The sequence below is a fragment of the Panulirus ornatus genome, chromosome 55, assembly GCF_036320965.1.
Source record: "Panulirus ornatus isolate Po-2019 chromosome 55, ASM3632096v1, whole genome shotgun sequence".
Classification (NCBI taxonomy): Eukaryota; Metazoa; Arthropoda; class Malacostraca; order Decapoda; family Palinuridae; genus Panulirus; species Panulirus ornatus.
The window spans coordinates 25,090,543-25,112,447 of NC_092278.1; the positions used below are offsets into that span (position 1 = coordinate 25,090,543).

A 21,905-nucleotide genomic window follows, 5' to 3' on the forward strand; every position below is an offset into this window, starting at 1 on the left:
TGTTATGTAAATTTTTTAAAATTCGGTCATCAAGTCTAGTATCAGCTTAGTATTGCTATTAGCTTTGGATATTGTGGTTTATTGTTGCTAGTTTACTGTTTAGAGAATATAATGATAGTTGCGGAATTTGATTTGGAGCACTGTATTCCATTGAACAATATTAGAATAAGGGCTAACAATGTAGAATACTCTCACTCATAGATAATAATCTTTATTATGGTCGTACATTTATACCAACACTTTTAGTCCACCTTAAAGAAAAATGATTGTATATGAATATTTATTTAGATCTTTCAGTGATTTACAATTGTGACCATGAAATAACCATATTAAGTTCCGTTCCAAAACAATGACTTCAGTGTTATGATAACGAAAATTTATTTACCTACCAAAGCATGTAATTTCCTCGAACAAAAATTCTCTGATGATTAATGCCGGTTGTTTTATGTTATCAGATACAGTAAATGTTAGATGGTTTTATGCAAAGCAAGTCGCTGATTTTACGATAAACCTTGATCCGTATTAGAGTTGTATTTAATTTTAGGAGAATGTGACCCATGACAGATTGAATTTAACATTCTAATAACTTAAAACCACAAACTTCTCTTCACATAGATACCACTCATAGCAGGAGCATTCCATCAGTATGTTACCCATATCATAATCCCCCCCCCCCCATACGCGCCAGTATTAGATAATGCGATAATAATTAGGGTTATGTATATTTGGGAAAGTATTGGTATGATTAATGTAAATGTAGGCAATATTCTTTGAAATAATCAACAACGTATGAATACCTACCTTAAGTCTTCTAACAAACAAGGTTTGTGTGCGTGTTCAAGACTTGAGTGGAAATATAGCGATGATGATGCACCTGTGTATCATCATCGCTCATGGGAAACCCCTGCAGCAGACTTATTTCATATTTGTTATACGTTTCGCGAAGTTGGTGAGGTTTTCGTTGGTAAGATTCATTTTTCATGTGTTTTGATACCTACCTTTACATTCATTAACTACAATTTTTCCTCGATATGCATAATGATAATTATTATTAACTTTATGTGTTGTTCAATAGAAAACAGTGCTCCAAATCGTGCTGAACAACGTCCTGTGTTCTCTGTGGAATACGCTCTGCTGTACCTGAGCAACGTACTGTATTCTCCTTGGATTACACTTTACGTGAGCAACGTACTGTATTCTCCTTGGATTACACTTTACCTGAGCAACGTACTGTGTTCTCCTTGGATTACACTTTACCTGAGCAACGTACTGTGTTCTCCTTGGATTACACTTTACCTGAGCAACGTACTGTGTTCTCCTTGGATTACACTTTACCTGAGCAACGTACTGTGTTCTCCTTGGATTACACTTTACCTGAGCAACGTACTGTGTTCTCTAAGGAGTAAATTCTTCTGTAGCTAAAAATCATAAAAACAAGATGCCAACTGGAAGTGTTTGTAGGCTGAAAATACCATTTGATATTTAAAATGCTACTGGTGGCTGGTGAATATTACTAGAAATTAATCGTGTTGGAAACTCGTCTAGACTGATATTTCATAAGGTTTTTCCTGCCCCATTGTGTTGATTTAAACAGTTTAGGTTTTGTTTTATGGAAGTCGAGGTTTAGAACATATTTGACATACAGTTACTAACGTGCGTATATTAGATGGGTTTGCTAATCTATGTAGAAATCGAGCTTTGCCATACATAAAAGGTATGATTTATGGATAGGTTATTACTAAATGGAAGTGGATCTATTCCTTGTAAACATCAGCTGGTGTCCCCATATAATGGGATTTCCTCTGGAGTTGTAGGCATTTCCTTATTTTAAATTTCGATGACCAGCCGGCACTAACAGATATTCAGGCTTGCTCTGGCATGAGATAAGGACAGAGAGTTGGTCGTTCAATGCGGTGAGCGGGAAACAGTGTGTGAAATAATTTTTGTTATGAATGAACAAAATATATAAGTAATCATAACGCGTAGGATGTCAAATGCAGTGGAATGGGAAAAATAGGTGATTCTGACAAAGTTAAGATGATACTGATAAGTAAATATCAAATAATGCAATACAAAAGAAAGGCTTTGTCATGGATAAATCTGCCTCTACAGTAAAAAAAGAAAAAAATCCGCAGAAAAGTTATGCGATGAAAGCTTTAGACAGTATTTATTCAGCCCTGCGGAACATGATTTGAAATATTGATTTGTATGTGGTAGCTCTGCGAGTTCGCTGAGCATTGACATTTGCTGGAAACTGCCTTAGATAGAAGTGAGATTTTTGAAAATGGTTTTGAGAACTGTTGGCATCGGTAGGTTGTAGGTATTGAGTATCGGTATGATGCAGACATGTTCCGACGCATTCCATCCCGACAACCAGTCTTGGGATTGTGTAATTTTGGAATATGGTTCAGTTACGGTTTCGATAATCACAAGAACGTAAGCTACCGAAAGAAAAGGCAATAAAACCAAACACTATTACCACATAACCTCTTTCTCTGAAGGGGCTTCCGCCGTTTGTGCTCTATGGGATGTGTTTCTACTCACGAACAAGATTTTACGTTTTGTCAATTTTCGTCTCTTGTATTCATGAAGATATATATGCCTTTTATACACATGATTTTTTTGTGTTAATTGAGTCTGCGTACGTTTCTTTACATATGTTTAATTACCTCTTTTTATAAGTCAACACTTGTTACCCGAAGTCTGAACAGAAATTTCTTTACCGATGAATTTTTTTTAATATTATTATAAGCAGGGCTAGCGCATATCGTTCATTGTTCGAAAAATTGTCAAATAAAGATAGAGTGGTATTGCTTATGTGTTGTCGAGTGTTCTGGAAACGATAACGAGAGGGCGTGTTTGTGAACGAATGCTCCTTTTTATATACCTATATACTCGTATATAGTTCGAGTTTTTAACCAGATTTTTAGGCGACAAAATAATGGGTAGACATATACTAGGGTAATATTTTCGTTAGTTTGAAATTCGTGGATGATGAAAGGGCTTGGAGCTACTGTTAGCTTCAGACATGAAACATATTTACCAGTTACTGCCAATAAACAATTAGTCATGAAAAACTGTGCTGTGCCTTCAGTAGATGAAGCTCACTAACGTACAGTAGTCTAACTTACAACGTGCTTTCCGCAGTCTAAGTTCGTAGCGCAGGCTAATTTGTATCATGTAAGGTGTCATAGTACCCATAGATCAATAGAAATACCGATCGTAAAAACCTCTTCAATATTTCACACTCGTATAATAATCCACCTCAATCTCATATTGTTTACAAGCAAGACAGTAAGAGTATAAACACAAAGTCTTCGCGACCAGGGCTCTGTACGTGTTTTTCGAATCGTTCTCAGTTGAAAAGCTGTTACATTTTACCTTAACTGTTCCTGAATGAATATATTCTCCAAAAATAAATAGTAGTTTTGCTGAAACATGATGTATTACATAGTAAAATAGGATAAGATACTCTGAAAGCAAAAGACTACCTAACCTTCCTATGTTAAGAGATATTGCTCGTTTTCTTTTTTTATAGTTTTCGGTTAAAACAGTTATATTGCAATGACGATATTCATGCTATGCTTGATGTAACGTATTCACGGAAATGTAACATGTTTGCTGAAATGACGTACGTATTATAGTGGAAAGTGGGATAAAATAATGAAAGCAATCGACTTTCGCTTTCTTTCGTTGTTCAAAAGATGTTACCGTAATTGCTTTTCGAATGATTTTTCAGTAAAAAAGAAATACAATAATTTATCCTAATTGACTTGGATAAGTACTTGAATGGAAATAGACAATATTTTTTGTTGAAACAACCAGCGTTTCAGTTTAAAGTGCCGTAATAATAAAATGGTAAACAATATGGCATCAGTGCTGTGTTTCAGACTCGGCGAACCTCAGTTTATAGGACATAGAGTGTTTTTTAGTGAAGATTTCTGAAGTGAGTTTTACATGCCATAAGATATGATCCTTTATTACCCATATTTTTTATTCCATTACCCTCAAAAACTTGGGTCGACTTATACATGAGGCATATCATAGATTAATGATTTCTTGGCTTAAAGTCAAGGGTCGACCTATACGTGAGATACACTTATAGACAAATATATAGGTATATAATACTTGATCGCCGTTTCTCGCGTAAGCGCAGTAGCAAAGAACAGACAAATGCCGCATCCGCTAATATCCATTCTCACGGTGTCATGTGTAATGCATAGAAACTACAGCTCCCTATCCACAACCAGGCCCCACAGACATCTCCATAATTTACCCCAGACGCTTCACATTCCTTAGTCCAGTCCATTGACAGCCGTCAACCCCTGTCTGCCACTTCGTGTTCAGTAATTGTCCCGAGCTCGCCTTTCACCCTCCTGCATGTTCAGGCCCCTGCCACTCAAAATCTTTTTCAACCCGTCCTTCCATCTCCAATTTGGTATCGCTGTTATCCATGTTCCCCCACTTCTGACACATACATCGTCTTTGTCAATTTTTTCTCACTCATTCTCTCACTTCAGCACATCCACTTCAGGTCTCTCAACCACATTCTTTGTATTACCAGAAGTCTCGTATCATTACATACTGGATCAAGCCACCTCACACCACATATTGTCCTCAACATATATTGTCCTCCTTTACATATCCTTATCTGTAGCTCTTGCTTCTCATCAATATAATTATGCTGGGACTACTTTAAGTTCAAACATACCCATTTTTGCCCTCCTAAGCAAAGATCTCTCACATTCTTCATCGCTCCCAGAACCTTCACCCCCTCACCCACCCTATGTCTCCCTTGCGCTCCTATGGTTTCACTCATCGTCATATTTACTCTCAGGTATCCATTTTTTCACCTCCAATTTTTCTCCATTCAAACTTACATTACACCTAACCTGACCCTCAACCTTGTTAAATCTAATGGCCTTGCTTTTATTCACATTTACTCCCAGCTTCCTCCTTTTCCACACTTCCAAACTGTCACCAACTTTTGCAGTTTTTCACACGAATCTGCCACCAGTGCAATATCATCAGCAAGCAACAACTAACTCACACCCTAGACCCTCTATTTCCCTACAGAGTGCGTACTCTCCTTTTTCTCCAAGACTCTTGCATTTACTTCCATCATCACCGTCCCATCTCTAAACAAATTAACTATGGTGACATCACACACCCCAGCCGCCGACCAACTTTCATTTGGAACCAATCACTCTCCCTTCCTTTCTCGTACACACGCCTTACACTCTTGATAAAACAAATAACTTTTCACTGCTTCTTACAGCTTTCTTCCCACACCTTTTATTCTCAAGATCTTCCACAAGGCATCTCTATCAACCGCCATCAGATGCTTTTTCCAGACCTATAAATGTCATATACAGATCCATCTGTTTCTTTGAGTATTTCTCACGCACGTTCTTTTAAAGCAAACATTTGAACCACACTTCCTCACCCACTTCTGAAAGCACACTGCTTCTCCGCAATCTGATGCTCTGTGCATGCTTTCTCCCTCTCAATCTCAACCCTTCCATACAACTTACTAGGTACACTCGACTAACTTGTATTTACCTCAGTAGTATGAACACTCACCTTTATCCCCCTTGCCTTTTTTATACAGTGGCACTATACATGCATCTCGCCTATCCTCAGGCACCTCACCATGATACATGCATACGCTGTAAACCCTGACTAACGACTCAACAAAACGGGTACCCTCTTTATTAACAAATACAATTATAGTGCCACCCACTCCAGCTGCCTTGCCACATTTCATCGTACGTAAGGCTTTCACCACCTCTTTTGTCTTCACCAAACCACTCACCATGACTCACTTCACATACCGCCCCGCCCCAAACACCACACATTTGCCACCCTGTCATCAAACACATTCATCAGTAATTAAAATAATGGCTCCATCTCCCACCTCTTCATCATAATGGCTCCATCTCCCACCTCTTCATCATAATGGCTCCATCTCCCACCTCTTCATCATAATGGCTCCATCTCCCACCTCTTCATCATAATCTGTTACCACTTCCCTTGTGCTCATTCGCCGATGTTCCTCTTTGTTCTCTTTGTTTTTTTTGGTCATTATCAGTCTCCTTCCAGATCGTCTTATTTTACGTAAAGTTTACTAATACTCGACTACCCCAAAGAACAAATGCCCTCTTCCTCGTGCATCACTTTCCCTCCTTCGTTTACATTAATGTCACGTACCGTCCAAACGTACATACGTGTTGTCCAGTTCCAGAAATGCAAACTAGTGCATTTTGTTAACGAATGCAAGTTTATATGTGTATTATCAAACTGGACTTGTGTGCACATGTGTGTGTGTGTGTGTGTGTGTGTGTGTGTGTGTGTGAGTATATGTGCAGATGCGAGGTGTATGATTGTGTTGTGTGTTGCTCCTCTCAAGTAAGGTGAGAGACGCACCCCACCTCCCCTATCTTCTTGTAGTTAACCTTATGTAGTTAATTACTCTCATGCTTGTACGACATTAAGACTCGAATGTTTGTTTGTTTGGCTGTGTTCTCGTCATTCCCAGGTACTACAGAACATCTTAATTCCATTTGTTATGTACAACAGAAACGGCAAGAGATAGAGCCAAGGATCGTCTGTTAACAAAGAAAAAAAATCCTCTAACATTCAGGCGATCACTGGCAGTACGCGACCGCATTTTATTGTTGTTTTTGGGTGTATTGAACTTTGTGCCTGTCATCTGTTATGTAAAAGCCAGTCATCAGCCAGTAATTCAAGCCATGTGATAAGGTTTCGTACACTAACTAGACCTTCTGATGCCAGTAAAACGAGCAACTTACAACGAAAGCCAACCCCATTAGTGTTCTCAGCAGGGTGCAGCCTGTCAACATCATGATAACTAGGCTCGTGTTACACTTGCCACATTGGATAACAAACATTTACATCTTCAGTAATTGTCAGAGAACGTCGAACATTTTCTTGTCAAGAATGATGTAAAATATTTGGGTAATGATTACGATATGATTAATGTGATGATGATGATGGTTCCCTGTCAACAGACTGGTAGACCATGGATCGATTTGTGGTCATCCCTTGGTGCGGGAGGATCCTGAAAGTTATAAGAGTAGATGTGACTTGATTTTGGAAGAGATGGATGTCAGGTTGGATACAATTAAGTATGAACAGTAAAGAGCTGTACACCCTGGTTAAGTTATTTAGGAGTAAAATGTAATAAGGATGGCTGGTGGTGAAAAAACTATAGTTGAGTGTAGATTCTTCCAGTGCAGAAAAATTGGAGTTGCACTGAAAGATTGGCAATTGGTGGAGGAAACATTTATCCTGTTAAACCCTATTTTGTATTATGATAAGAGCTGTAGTGTTGGATAGTTTGCTTAGTAAAGTTAGGAACGTTGCGAAGGGATGAGTGTTGTGAAGAAATCGGTAAGAAGGCGTATGAGTTAAAAATCTGTTAGTGTGAAATGGTCATGCAGAGCATGTTAGGCTGGTCAAGAAGCTATATATATGATAATGCAAAAGTTACAAACGAGAGAGGAAGACCGTGGAAGCGGCAGACAGATGCTGCGAGAGAATCGATTACTGCCAGGGATATTTCAGGAGTTACCAGAGGTATGACGGGATATGATTTAGTGGTAGCGCTTTGTATGTAGTGTTGTGAATGTGGCACTGGTCTCGCTGAAGGTATTCAGTTTAGCATATAAGTGAAAAAGTGGTGTAGCGATTAGCGTTCCTGACCATAACGCATTCACGGGCCACCCAGGGTCGAGTGCATAGGTACGAATCCTGGATGTGGCAGTCGGTTCAAAGTTAATCCAGCTGTTCATCCACCCCGAGGGGGTTGGTCGATAAGATGGGTACCTGTTTGATGGTACAGTGGCAGATTTAGGGTGTTTTGGTCGGGGTGGTGTGCGAAGGGAGAGGGTCAGGGAAAATGGTATGGTAAAGAGAGAAGAGGTAGAGTGAAAGCTTTGCACAGGAAATCGGGCAAGGCGGCGGGTTTGGATGGTATTGCAGTAGAATTTATTAAGAAGGGGGTGACTGTGTTGTTGATTGGTTGGTAAGGATATTCAGTGAATGTATGGATCATGGTGAAGTGCCTGAGGATTGGCGGAATGCATGTATAGTGCCATTGTACAAAGGTAAAGGGGATAAAGGTCAGTGTTCAAATTACAGAGGTATAAGTTTGTTGAGTAATCCTGGAAAATTATATGGGAGGGTATCGACTGAGAGGGTGAAGGCATGTACAGAGCATCAGATTGGGGAAGAGCAGTGTGGTTTCAGAAGTGGTAGAGAAAAGACAAAAATTATAATGGTGAAAGTGCATACAAACAATATAAAGAACATAAAAAGTATAGTGTAGATTTTGAAAATTTCACACTTTCATGGTACCCAAAAATTTTGTTTCATGAATGTAACGTCAATTCCTTTGCTTTACTTTTTATGTTAATACAGATACACGCCTTTGTATATGCCTTCACAAATATGCGTACACATACGTACACACAATCACTAGAATAAAGGACAGTGGAATGTGATTACAAATTCAAAGTTTAAGTGAATTTTTAAAGCTGACATGCAACAGTTGCGACCACCTCATCGTATGTTGGATGATGTTCCTTTTCTTTAAAGAATTTTTTGTGTAGGATTAGCAATTGTCAAATAAGGAAGAATGTCGATCGACAGAATAGCACAGCAGCAAGTTGTGTCAGAATAACAGGATATACTAACATCAGAATAACAGGATATACTAACATCAGAATAACAGGATATACTAACATCAAAAAGATAACAAACTTACCTCTGACGTCGTGAATACGAAAAACAAAATTCAGCGGTTTGACAGTGGAAGAGAGACGGAGGCACCAGTGTAAAGCTCTCTTCTCGGATACAAAGACTAACTTTTCTTATATGATGGCATCACTTACATGAACTGTCAGAGATAATTAAAATATAAGAGGCACGGCCCTGTTTGTTATCTCTTATATAACTTCTTGGGCGCTTACTATTATCTTTTTGTTGTTACCTAGTATCACTGTAGATAAGGTTTCTTTAAGTTCAGAGTTTTTAATGTATCTGACCTTCATTTCCTGTTAATAACACAATGTAAATGCTTTAGAGTACCTTTCCTCTCAGTCATATTTTCCGTTCCCCAACAAGCCTCCTGACGTCTTTGTGAAAGGTCTTCGTCTTTGGAGACATTAGGAGCAGTCAGCACACCGAACAAAAGCCAAGGAGACATTAAATGATGAAAGATTTTCTTAATTCGTCTGACGAACTTGCAAGTGAGTCTATCAACTGCCATGGTCATTAACGTAAACTTTCACGAACTGAAAAATCTTCTGACCTTCAGTTGTGATAGCTCTAAGACCATATACACTCATTTTGTATGTGACTATATATATATATATATATATATATATATATATATATATATATATATATATATATATATATATATACTATCCCTGGGGATAGGGGAGAAAGAATATTTCCCACGCATTCCCCGCTTGTCGTTGAAGGCAACTGAAGGGGACGGGAGCGGGGGCTAGAAACCCTCCCCTCCTTGTATCTTAACTTTCTAAAAGGGGAAACAGAAGAAGGAGTCACGCGGTGAGTGCTCATCCACCTCGAAGGATCAGATTGGGGTGTCTGTGTGTTGATGTAACCAAGACGAGAAAAAAAGGAGAGATAGGTAATATGTTTCAGGAAAGGAACCTGGATGTTTTGGCTCTGAGTGAAACGAAGCTCAAGGGTGAAAGGATAGAGTGGTTTGGGAATGTCTTTGGAGTAAAGTCAGGGGTTGGTGAGAGGACAAGAGCAAAGGAATGAGTAGCACTACTCTTGAAGCAGGAGTTGTGGGAGTATGTGATAGTGTAAGAAAGTTGACTCTAGATTGATATGGGTAAAACTGAAAATGGATGGAGAGAGATGGGTGATTATTGGTGCCTATGCACCTGGTCATGAGAAGAAAGATCATAAGAGGCAAGTGTTTTGGGAGCAGCTGAGTGAGTGTGTTAGCAGCTTTGATGCGCGAGACCGGGTTATAGTGATGGGTGATTTGAATGCAAAGGTGAGTAATGTGGCAGTTGAGGATATGATGAGTGTACATGGGGTGTTCTGTGTTGTAAATGGAAATTGTGAAGAGCTCGTAGATTTGTGTGCTGAAAAAGGACTGGTGACTGGGAATACCTGGTTTAAAAAGAGAGATATGCATAAGTATACGTGTGTAAGTAGGAGATATGGCTAGAGAGCGTTATTGGACTACGTGTTAATTGATAGGCGCATGAAAGAGACTTTTGGATATTAATGTGCTTAGTGGGGCAATTGGATGGATGTTTGAACATTATCTTGAGGCGAAGGTGAAGATATGTAGAGGTTTTCAGGAAAGAAGAAAGTATGTTGGGGTGAAGAGATTGATGAGAATCAGTGAGCTTGGAAAGGAGACTTGTGTGAGAAAGTACCAGGTGAGATTGAGTGCAGAATGGAAAAAGGTGAGAGCAAATGACGTAAGGGGAGTTGGGGAGGAATGGGATGTATTTAGTGAAGCAGTGATTGTTTGCACATAAGATGCTTGTGGCATGAGAAAGATGGGAGGTGGGCAGATTAGAAAGGGTAGTGAGTAGTGAGATGAAGAAGTAAGATTGTAAGATTTTTGCAGGGAAGTAGTGCAAATTACTGGGAGATGTATAAAAGAAGGAGGCAAGAGGTCAAGAGAAAGGTGCAAGAGGTGAAAAAGAGGGCAAATGAGAGTTGGGATGAGAGTATCATTAAATTTTAGAGAGAATAAAAAGATGTTTTGGAAGGAGGTAAATAAAGTGCGTAAGACAAGAGAACCAATGAAAACATCAGTTAAGGGGGCAAATGGGATGGTAATGACAAGTAGTGGTGAAGTGAGGAGATGAAGTGAGTATTTTGAAGGTTTGTTTAATGTGTATGATGATAGAGTGGCATATATAGGGTGTTTTGGTCAAGGTGGTGTGCGAAGTGAGAGGGTTAGGGAGAATGATTTGGTAAACAGAGAAATGGTAGTGAAAGCTTTGCGGGAGATGAAAGCCGGCAAGGCGGCGGGTTTGAATGGTATTGCAGTGGAATTTATTTAAAAAGGGGGTGACTGTATTGTTGACTGGTTGGTGAGGATATTCAATGTATGTATGGTTCATGGTGAAGTGCCTGAGGATTGGCGGAATGAGTGTTCAAATTACAGAGGTATAAGTTTGTTGAGTATTCCTGGGAAATTATATGAGAGGGTATTGATTGAGAGGGTCAAGGCATATACAGAGCATCAGATTGGGGAAGAGCATTGTGGTTTCAGAAGTAGTAGAGGATGTGTGGATCAGGTGTTTACTTTGAACAGTGTATGTGTGAAACACTTAGAAAAGCAGATGGATTTGTATGTACCATTTATGGATCTGGAGAAGGCATATGATAGAGTTGATGGAGATTCTCTGTGGAATGTATTAAGAGTATATGGTGTGGGAGGTAAATTGCCAGAAGCAGTGAAAAGTTTTTATCGAGGATGTAAGGCATGTGTACGAGTAGGAAGAGAGGAAAGTGATTGGTTCCCAGTGAATGTTGGTTTGTGGCAGGAGTGCGTAATGTCTCCATGGTTGTTTAATTTGTTTATGGTTGGGGTTGTTAGGGAGGTGAATGCAAGAGTTTTGGGGAGAGGGGCAAGTATGCAGTCTGTTGTGGATGAGAGAGCTTGGGAAGTGAGTCAGTTATTGTCCGCTGATGATTCATCGATGGTGGCTGATTCGGCTGAGGAACTGCAGAAGTTGGTGACTGAGTTTGGTAAAGTGTGTGAAAGAAGCTGAGAGTAAATGTGAATAAGAGCAAGGTTATTAGGTTCATTAGGGTTGAGGGACAAGTAAATTGGGAGGTAAGTTTGAATGGAGAAAAACTGGAGGAAGTAAAGTGTTTTAGTTTTAGATATTCTGGGAGTGGATTTGGCAGCGGATGGAACCATGGAAGCGGAAGTGAGTCACAGGGTGGGGGAGGGGCGAAGATTCTGGGAGTGTTGAAGAATGTGTGGAAGGTGGGTATGTTTGAAGGAATAGTGGTTCCTACAATGTTATCTGGTTGTGAGGCATGGGCTATAGATAGGGTTTGGCGGAGGAAGGTGGATGTGCTGGAAATGAGATGTTTGAGGACAATATGTGGTGTGATGCGGTTTGATTGAGTAAGTAATGAAAGGGTAAGAGATGTGCGGTATTAAAGAGTGTGGTTGAGAGAGCAGAAGAGGATGTATTGAAATGGTTTGGTCACATGGAGAGAATGAGCCAGGAAAGATTGACCAAGAGGATATATGTGGAGGGAACGAGAAGTGGGAGACCAAATTGGAGGTGGAAGGATGAAGTGAAAAAGATTTTGAGCGATCGGAGCCTGAACATACAGAGAGTGAAAGGCGTTCAAGGAATAGAGTGAATTAGAACGATGTGGTATACCGGGGTCGACGTGCTGTCAGTAGATTGAACTAAGGCATGTGAAGTGTCTAGGCTAAACCATGGAATGTTTTGCGGGGCTGGATGTGGAAAGGGATCTGTGGTTTCGGTGCATTACACATGACAGCTAGAGACTGAGTGTGAACGAATGTGCACTTTGTTTTTTCCTAGTGCTGCCTCGCGCACCCAGGGGGGCGGGGGTTCATTTCATGTGTGGCGGGGTAGCGGCGAGAATGGATGAAGGCAGCATGAATATGTACAGTATGCAGTATGAATATGTACATGTGTATATATGTATATGTCTGTGTTTGTATATGTATGTATACGTTGAAATGTATAGTTATGTATATGTGCGTGTGTGGGCGTTTATGTATATACATGTGTATGTGGGTGGGCTGGGCCATTTTTTCGTCTGTTTCCTTGCTCTGCCTCCCTAACGCGGGAGACAGTGACAAAGTATGATATATATATATATATATATATATATATATATATATATATATATATATATATATATATATATATATATATATATATATTTATATATATATATATATATATCCCTGTGAGAGAGATGTGTGGAAATAAAAAGAGCGTGGTTGAGAGAGCAGAAGAGGGTGTTTTGAAATGGTTTGGGCACATGGAGAGAATGAGTGAGGAAAGGTTGACCAAGAGGATATGTGTCGGAGGTGGAGGGAACGAGGAGAAGACGGAGACCAAATTGGAGGTGGAAAGATGGAGTGAAAAAGATTTTGTGTGATCGGGGCCTGAACTTGCAGGAGGGTGAAAGGAGGGCAAGGAATAGAGTGAATTGGAGCAATGTGGTATACCGGGGTTGACGTGCTGTCAGTGGATTGAATCAAGACATGTGAAGCGTCTGGGGTAAACCATGGAAAGCTGTGTAGGTATGTATATTTGCGTGTGTGGACGTATGTATATACATGTGTATGGGGGGGGGGGGGGTTGGGCCATTTCTTTCGTCTGTTTCCTTGCGCTACCTCGCAAACGCGGGAGACAGCGACAAAGTATAAAAAAAAAAAAAAAAAGATATCCCTGTGAGTCCGCGGGGAAAATGAAAGTTCCCAAGTGCACTTTCGTGTAATAATCACATCATCAGTGAAGACACAAGAGGGAATAATTGGTATACATGGGGTGTTCAGTGTTGTAAATGGAAATGGTGAAGAGCTTGTAGATTTATGTGCTGAAAAAGGACTGATGATTGGGAATACCTGGTTTAAAAAGCGAGATATACATAAGTATACTTATGTAAGTAGGAGAGATGGCCAGAGAGCGTTATTGGATTACGTGTTAATTGACAGGCGCGCGAAAGAGAGACTTTTGGATGTTAATGTGCTGAGAGGTGCAACTGGAGGGGTGTCTGATCATTATCTTGTGGAGGCTAAGGTGAAGATTTGTATGGGTTTTCAGAAAAGAAGAGTGAATGTTGGGGTGAAGAGGGTGGTGAGAGTAAGTGAGCTTGGGAAGGAGACTTGTGTGAGGAAGTACCAGGAGAGACTGAGTACAGAATGGAAAAAGGTGAGAACAATGGAAGTAAGGGGAGTGGGGGAGGAATGGGATGTATTTAGGGAATCAGTGATGGATTGCGCAAAAGATGCTTGTGGCATGAGAAGAGTGGGAGGTGGGTTGATTAGAAAGGGTAGTGAGTGGTGGGATGAAGAAGTAAGAGTATTAGTGAAAGAGAAGAGAGAGGCATTTGGACGATTTTTGCAGGGAAAAAATGCAATTGAGTGGGAGATGTATAAAAGAAAGAGACAGGAGGTCAAGAGAAAGGTGCAAGAGGTGAAAAAAAGGGCAAATGAGAGTTGGGGTGAGAGAGTATCATTAGATTTTAGGGAGAATAAAAAGATGTTCTGGAAGGAGGTAAATAAAGTGCGTAAGACAAGGGAGCAAATGGGAACTTCAGTGAAGGGCGCAAATGGGGAGGTGATAACAAGTAGTGGTGATGTGAGAAGGAGATGGAGTGAGTATTTTGAAGGTTTGTTGAATGTGTTTGATGATAGAGTGGCAGATATAGGGTGTTTTGGTCGAGGTGGTGTGCAAAGTGAGAGGGTTAGGGAAAATGATTTGGTAAGCAGAGAAGAGGTAGTAAAAGCTTTGCGGAAGATGAAAGCCGGCAAGGCAGCAGGTTTATATGATATTGCAGTGGAATTTATTAAAAAAGGGGGTGACTGTATTGTTGACTGGTTGGTAAGGTTATTTAATGTATGTATGACTCATGGTGAGGTGCCTGAGGATTGGCGGAATGCGTGCATAGTGCCATTGTACAAAGGCAAAGGGGATAAGAGTGAGTGCTCAAATTACAGAGGTATAAGTTTGTTGAGTATTCCTGGTAAATTATATGGGAGGGTATTGATTGAGAGGGTGAAGGCATGTACAGAGCATCAGATTGGGGAAGAGCAGTGTGGTTTCAGAAGTGGTAGAGGATGTGTGGATCAGGTGTTTGCTTTGAAGAATGTATGTGAGAAATACTTAGAAAAGCAAATGGATTTGTATGTAGCATTTATGGATTTGGAGAAGGCATATGATAGAGTTGATAGAGATGCTCTGTGGAAGGTATTAAGAATATATGGTGTGGGAGGCAAGTTGTTAGAAGCAGTGAAAAGTTTTTATCGAGGATGTAAGGCATGTGTACGTGTAGGAAGAGAGGAAAGTGATTGGTTCTCAGTGAATGTAGGTTTGCGGCAGGGGTGTGTGATGTCTCCATGGTTGTTTAATTTGTTTATGGATGGGGTTGTTAGGGAGGTGAATGCAAGAGTTTTGGAAAGAGGGGCAAGTATGAAGTCTGTTGGGGATGAGAGAGCTTGGGAAGTGAGTCAGTTGTTGTTCGCTGATGATACAGCGCTGGTGGCTGATTCATGTGAGAAACTGCAGAAGCTGGTGACTGAGTTTGGTAAAGTGTGTGAAAGAAGAAAGTTAAGAGTAAATGTGAATAAGAGCAAGGTTATTAGGTACAGTAGGGTTGAGGGTCAAGTCAATTGGGAGGTGAGTTTGAATGGAGAAAAACTGGAGGAAGTGAAGTGTTTTAGATATCTGGGAGTGGATCTGGCAGCGGATGGAACCATGGAAGCGGAAGTGGATCATAGGGTGGGGTAGGGGGCGAAAATTCTGGGAGCCTTGAAGAATGTGTGGAAGTCGAGAACATTATCTCGGAAAGCAAAAATGGGTATGTTTGAAGGAATAGTGGTTCCAACAATGTTGTATGGTTGCGAGGCGTGGGCTATGGATAGAGTTGTGCGCAGGAGGATGGATGTGCTGGAAATGAGATGTTTGAGGACAATGTGTGGTGTGAGGTGGTTTGATCGAGTAAGTAACGTAAGGGTAAGAGAGATGTGTGGAAATAAAAAGAGCGTGGTTGAGAGAGCAGAAGAGGGTGTTTTGAAATGGTTTGGGCACATGGAGAGAATGAGTGAGGAAAGATTGACCAAGAGGATATATGTGTCGGAGGTGGAGGGAACGAGGAGAAGAGGGAGACCAAATTGGAGGTGGAAAGATGGAGTGAAAAAGATTTTGTGTGATCGGGGCCTGAACATGCAGGAGGGTGAAAGGAGGGCAAGGAACAGAGTGAATTGGAGCGATGTGGTATACCGGGGTTGACGTGCTGTCAGTGGATGGAATCAAGGCATGTGAAGCGTCTGGGGTAAACCATGGAAAGATGTGTAGGTACGTGTATTTGCGTGTGTGGACGTATGTATATACAAGTGTATGGGGGTGGGTTGGGCCATTTCTTTCGTCTGTTTCCTTGCGCTACCTCGCAAACGCGGGAGACAGCGGCAAAAAAAAAAAAAAAAAAAAAAAAAAATATATATATATATATATATATATATATATATATATATATATATATATATATATATATATATATATATTATCCCTGGGGATAGGGGAGAAAGAATACTTCCCACGTATTCCCTGCGTGTCGTAGAAGGCGACTAAAAGGGGAGGGAGCGGGGGGCTGGAAATCCTCCCCTCTCAATTTTTTTTTTAATTTTCCAAAAGAAGGAACAGAGAAGGGGGCCAGGTGAGGATATTCCCTCAGTGGCCCAGTTCTCTGTTCTTAACGCTACCTCGCTAACGCGGGAAATGGCGAATAGTTTAAAAAAAAAAAAAAAATATATATATATATATATATATATATATATATATATATATATATATATATATATATATATATATATAATGTGTGTGTTAACGGACTTGCTAAATTGAGATTACACCTTGAGGGAAGTCAGTTTAGCAAGGTTGTATCATAGGGTGAAGAGTCTCGTCAGGGAGCTTCACTCTCCAAAGGAAATCCCAAAGCCTTGGTCAGTAGGAGTCTTTAGAAAGGTACTGGGGAACACCAGGACTCTGTCACAGTAATTTATTCTGGAATAATTTAAAAGTCATCACGGGCCTTTGGGTAAACAATTGCACTGGGTCCTCATTCTCTTTTTCAATAACTTACATATAGAATCATGAAAACATGACGACTGAGCCAACAGCTTCTTTAGCTCACGAGAATGTAATAGAAAAGTACATATAAAATGTTGACAACCCTCTTTTATATTTACAAAGTAACAAAAATAGGGTAAAATTACCAATTTGACCATCCGTTTGTTTGGAAGTTGAAGTTATGTTTTCCATTGATATTTTTTATATTTTACTATTCTGACTATTAGACTGTCATCATAAAGCACTACATTTTAGAGTATCCCCCCCCCCCTTTTTTTACTCAGCAATAACAGGAAACCTCCAGTGGGAATCAGGGTTTTGGGGAAATATCAAAAATGTGTGATTTGTGTTTGAAGTGAAGGTTAGGAATGTTAAAAACAATCCAAAATCATCGGAGAAACAATTTCAACCAAACCAAACCTCGCTTAATTTATGAAAATTCTCTGGACTTGTGAAACGGTAATAATACCCAAAAACAGACTTGTTACTGGAACAATTATTTCAGTCATTCATGTTGGTTAAAGGAAAACCGAGTGACGTTTGCGGTAAATCATTCTGTGTATCATGTGAGGCCCAGCAGGGGTTTTGCTTTATCATTGATAATGATATTGTTTAGGCCTGGGCTCTTCTATAGACCCCAGGCCCTTCTTGGGCTGCACCTTTACTCATTTCATCCGGTCTGAATTGTTTGTCAAATATATGCGTTTATATGAGCCACAATGGCACACAGTAAGGAAAATAGACTGTAGAAAACAAATGCATCCTTGGGGTGGGGAGGGGGGAGACATGATTCGGTATGATAAAAAAGTCTAGATTTCTGTGAAATGTAAAATGGCCTGTATTAAAGTAATGAACACACCCATCAAAAAAAGAAAAATATTCGGCTTAGGACCAAGGTATGCTAAACACATGAGCCAGTGTGTATCCATGTATCCAGTCATAGAAAACGACATAAAAAATCTACTATACTTGAAATGTGATAAAGAAAACATTGCTAGTCCATCAGCTTTTAAGTAGATGTGATTCTTTTGTTTTAGTCAAAATTGATTCATTTAATATCATAATGAGATCAAAAGATAGCATGGTCATTGTGCTTTAGTGAGGGAAATAGCATGACTGCTGTGCTTTACTGGGGATTTTTTTGATACTTTTTGCATAGGTTGATGCGTCATCTAGCTCATAAAGAAACGTACTTTTATTCCTCACCAGATTTGTAATTATAGTCTTGCTTCATTTCAAGTGTATTTTTTAAAGAAATTATATCCTTTTTGTGTAACTCTAAGCTTAAAAAAATATTGGGATTTAAATAGTTTCGTGATGGTCCTCATGGGAAGTAAGCTAAATGTTTTCAGGTAGGTATTGAAATATTAGGATCAAGATGTAGCAGAGGTAAAGTTAGACATATTATTATCTCATTAATTCGTATTTTTTCTTGTAGTGTAATGTCATCGGTAGTGAGTGCTGGGCCAGTTTGGACAAGGTGTTTGCCTTCACCCTCCTGCCAAGCCAGAAGGTGGATCAGTGTAAGTGACTTTGTTTCTTATTTACTGACCATTGTTTACTTAGCAATTATTTATTTATGTTATCCTGAGCCATATAGCGTGGGGAAAATGTGTAGTTGTTTCCAACCTACTGGAGGCCCAGACTGCAGGAATCATGTTATGAACATTCACTTGCAGTAGTGTATGTTGCTTCTGTAATTCCGCTTAGAGAATTGCATTTGCACCAATATACAAATGCTTAAGCTGAGATTTCGACAAAGGGCTATGAGTTGTTTGAGTTATTCGTTATTATTATTAATATTTATTGCAGAACCTCTTTCTATAAAAACCTTATGTTAACATCATATATGTGAGATGCTGTGATTATTCGTTCTTGCACGGAATTCCAGCAAGTTGTGTAAGGCACGAACAAGAAACTGCAATATTGGCCAAGCTACTGAAGTGATGGCACATGCACAGCCATCACTGACGCTCCCCTGGCGGGCTGTCGCGTTAATACCTCATTGGTCTGTGGCTCCCTTCCCTTTAACAATAAATAGGTGAAGGGAATTTTATGATATATATATATATATATATATATATATATATATATATATATGTATATATATATATATGTGTGTATATTTATTTATTTATTTATCATACTTTGTCGCTGTCTCCCGCGTTAGCGAGGTAACTCAAGGAAATAGACGAAAGTGGCCCAACCCACCCACATAAATATGTATATACATGTACATACATATATGTATATACATGTATATACGTATGTACAAAGGCAAAGGGGATAAAAGTGAGTGCTCAAAATTACAGAGGTATAAGTTTGTTGTGTATTCCTGGTAAATTATATGGGAGGGTATTGATTGAGGGGGTGAAGGCATGTACAGAGCATCAGATTGGGGAAGAGCAGTGTGGTTTCAGAAGTGGTAGAGGATGTGTGGATCTGGTGTTTGCTTTGAAGAATGTAAGTGAGAAATACTTAGAAAACAAATGGATTTGTATGTAGCATTTATGGATCTGGAGAAGGCATATGATAGAGTTGATAGAGATGCTATGTGGAAGGTATTAAGAATATATGGTGTGGGAGGCAAGTTGTTAGAAGCAGTGAAAAGTTTTTATCGAGGATGTAAGGCATGTGTACGTGTAGGAATAGAGGAAAGTGATTGGTTCTCAGTGAATGTAGGTTTGCGGCAGGGGTGTGTGATGTCTCCATGGTTGTTTAATTTGTTTATGGATGGGGTTGTTAGGGAGATAAATGCAAGAGTTTTGGAAAGAGGGGCAAGTATGAAGTCTGTTGGGGATGAGAGAGCTTGGGAAGTGAGTCAGTTGTTGTTCGCTGATGATACATCGCTGGTGGCTGATTCATGTGAGAAACTGCAGACGCTGGTGACTGAGTTTGGTAAAGTTTGTGAAAGAAGAAAGTTAAGAGTAAATGTGAATAAGAGCAAGGTTATTAGGTACAGTAGGGTTGAGGGTCAAGTCAATTGGGAGGTGGGTTTGAATGAAGCAAAACTGGAGGAAGTAAAGTGTTTTAGATATCTGGGAGTGGATGTGGCAGCGGATGGAACCATGGAAGCGGAAGTGAATCAGAGGGTGGGGGAGGGGGCGAAAATCCTGGGAGCCTTGAAGAATGTGTGGAAGTCGAGAACATTATCTCGGAAAGCAAAAATGGGTATGTTTGAAGGAATAGTGGTTCCAACAATGTTGTATGGTTGCGAGGCGTGGGCTATGGATAGAGTTGTGCGCAGGAGGATGGATGTGCTGGAAATGAGATGTTTGAGGACAATGTGTGGTGTGAGGTGATTTGATCGAGTAAGTAACGTAAGGGTAAGAGAGATGTGTGGAAATAAAAAGAGCGTGGTTGAGAGAGCAGAAGAGGGTGTTTTGAAATGGTTTGGGCACATGGAGAGAATGAGTGAGGAAAGATTGACCAAGAGGATATATGTGTCGGAGGTGGAGGGAACGAGGAGAAGTGGGAGACCAAATTGGATGTGGAAAGATGAAGTGAAAAAGATTTTGTGTGATCGGGCTTGAACATGCAGGAGGGTGAAAGGAGGGCAAGGAATAGAGTGAATTGGATCGATGTGGTATACCGGGGTTGACATGCTGTCAGTGAATTGAATCAGGGCATGTGAAGCATCTGGGGTAAACCATGGAAAGCTGTGTAGATATGTATATTTGCGTGTGTGGACGTATGTATATACATGTGTATGGGGGTGGGTTGGGCCATTTCTTTCGTCTGTTTCCTTGCACTACCTCGCAAACGCGGGAGACAGCGAAAAGCAAAAAGAAAAAAAAAGTGTATATACATACACGTCCACACACACATGTACATACCTATACATCTCAACGTATACATATATAAACAAACATAGACATATACATATATATACACATGTACTTGATTCATACTGTCTGCTCTTATTCATTCCTGTCGCAACCCCGCCACACAAGAAATGAAAACCCCCTCCCCCCGAGGTAGCGCTAGGAAAAGACAACAAAGGCCACATTCGTTCACACTCAGTCTCTAGCTGTCATGTATAATGCACCGAAACCACAGCTCCCTTTCCACATCCAGGCCCCACAAAACTATTCCTTGCACGCCTTTCACCCTCCTGCATGTCCAGGCCCCAATCACTGAAAATCTTTTTCACTCCATCTTTCCACCTCCAATTTGGTCTCCCACTTCTCATTCCCTCCACCTTTGACACATATATCCTCTTTGTCAATCTTTCCTCACTCATTCTCTCCATATGACCAAACCATTTCAAAACACCCTCTTCTGCTCTCTCAACCACACTCTTTTTGTTACCACACATCTCTCTTACCCTTTCATTACTTACTCGATCAAACCACCTCACACCACACATTGTCCTCAAACATCTCATTTCCAGCACATCCACCCTCCTCTGCACAACTCTATCTATAGCCCACACCTCGCAACCATATAACATTGTTGGAACCACTATTCCTTCAAACATACCCATTTTTGCTGTCCAAGATAATGTTCTCGACTTCCACACATTTTTCAATGCTCCCAGAACTTTCGCCGCCTCCCCCACCCTATGATTCATTTCCACTTCCATGGTTCCATATGCTGCCAAATTCATTCCCAGATACCTAAAACACTTCACTTCCTCCAGTTTTTCTCCATTCAAACTTACCTCCCAGTTGACTCATCCCTCAACCCTACTGTACCAAATAACCTTGCTCTTATTCACATTTACTCTCAGCTTTCTTCTCTCACACACTTTACCAAACTCAGTCACCAGCTTCTGCAGTTTCTCACCCAAATCAGCCACCAGTGCTGTATCATTAGGGAACAACAACTGACTCCCTTCCCAAGCTCTCTCATTCACAATAGACTGCATACTTGCCCCTCTTTCCAAAACTCTTGCATTCACCTCCCTAACAAACCCCATCCATAATAAAATTAAACAACCATGAAGACATCATGCACCCCTGCCACAAATCAACATTCACCGAGAACAAATTACTTTCCTCTCTTCCTACACGTACACAT

The 21,905-nt window shown here is 40.2% G+C and overlaps 1 protein-coding gene across 2 annotated transcripts in view; it reads left to right on the forward strand.

Annotated features, from left to right (window-relative positions):
• LKRSDH (lysine ketoglutarate reductase/saccharopine dehydrogenase) overlaps positions 1–21,905 on the forward strand; it is a 180,461-nt gene that overhangs the window by 5,944 nt on the left and 152,612 nt on the right. For both annotated transcript variants that reach the window (XM_071693242.1, XM_071693243.1), the window contains exon 2: positions 18,322–18,406. In XM_071693242.1, coding sequence (XP_071549343.1) covers positions 18,326–18,406 — 81 coding nt within the window. In that variant the 5' untranslated portion in view covers positions 18,322–18,325. The remainder of the gene's footprint in view (positions 1–18,321; positions 18,407–21,905) is intronic.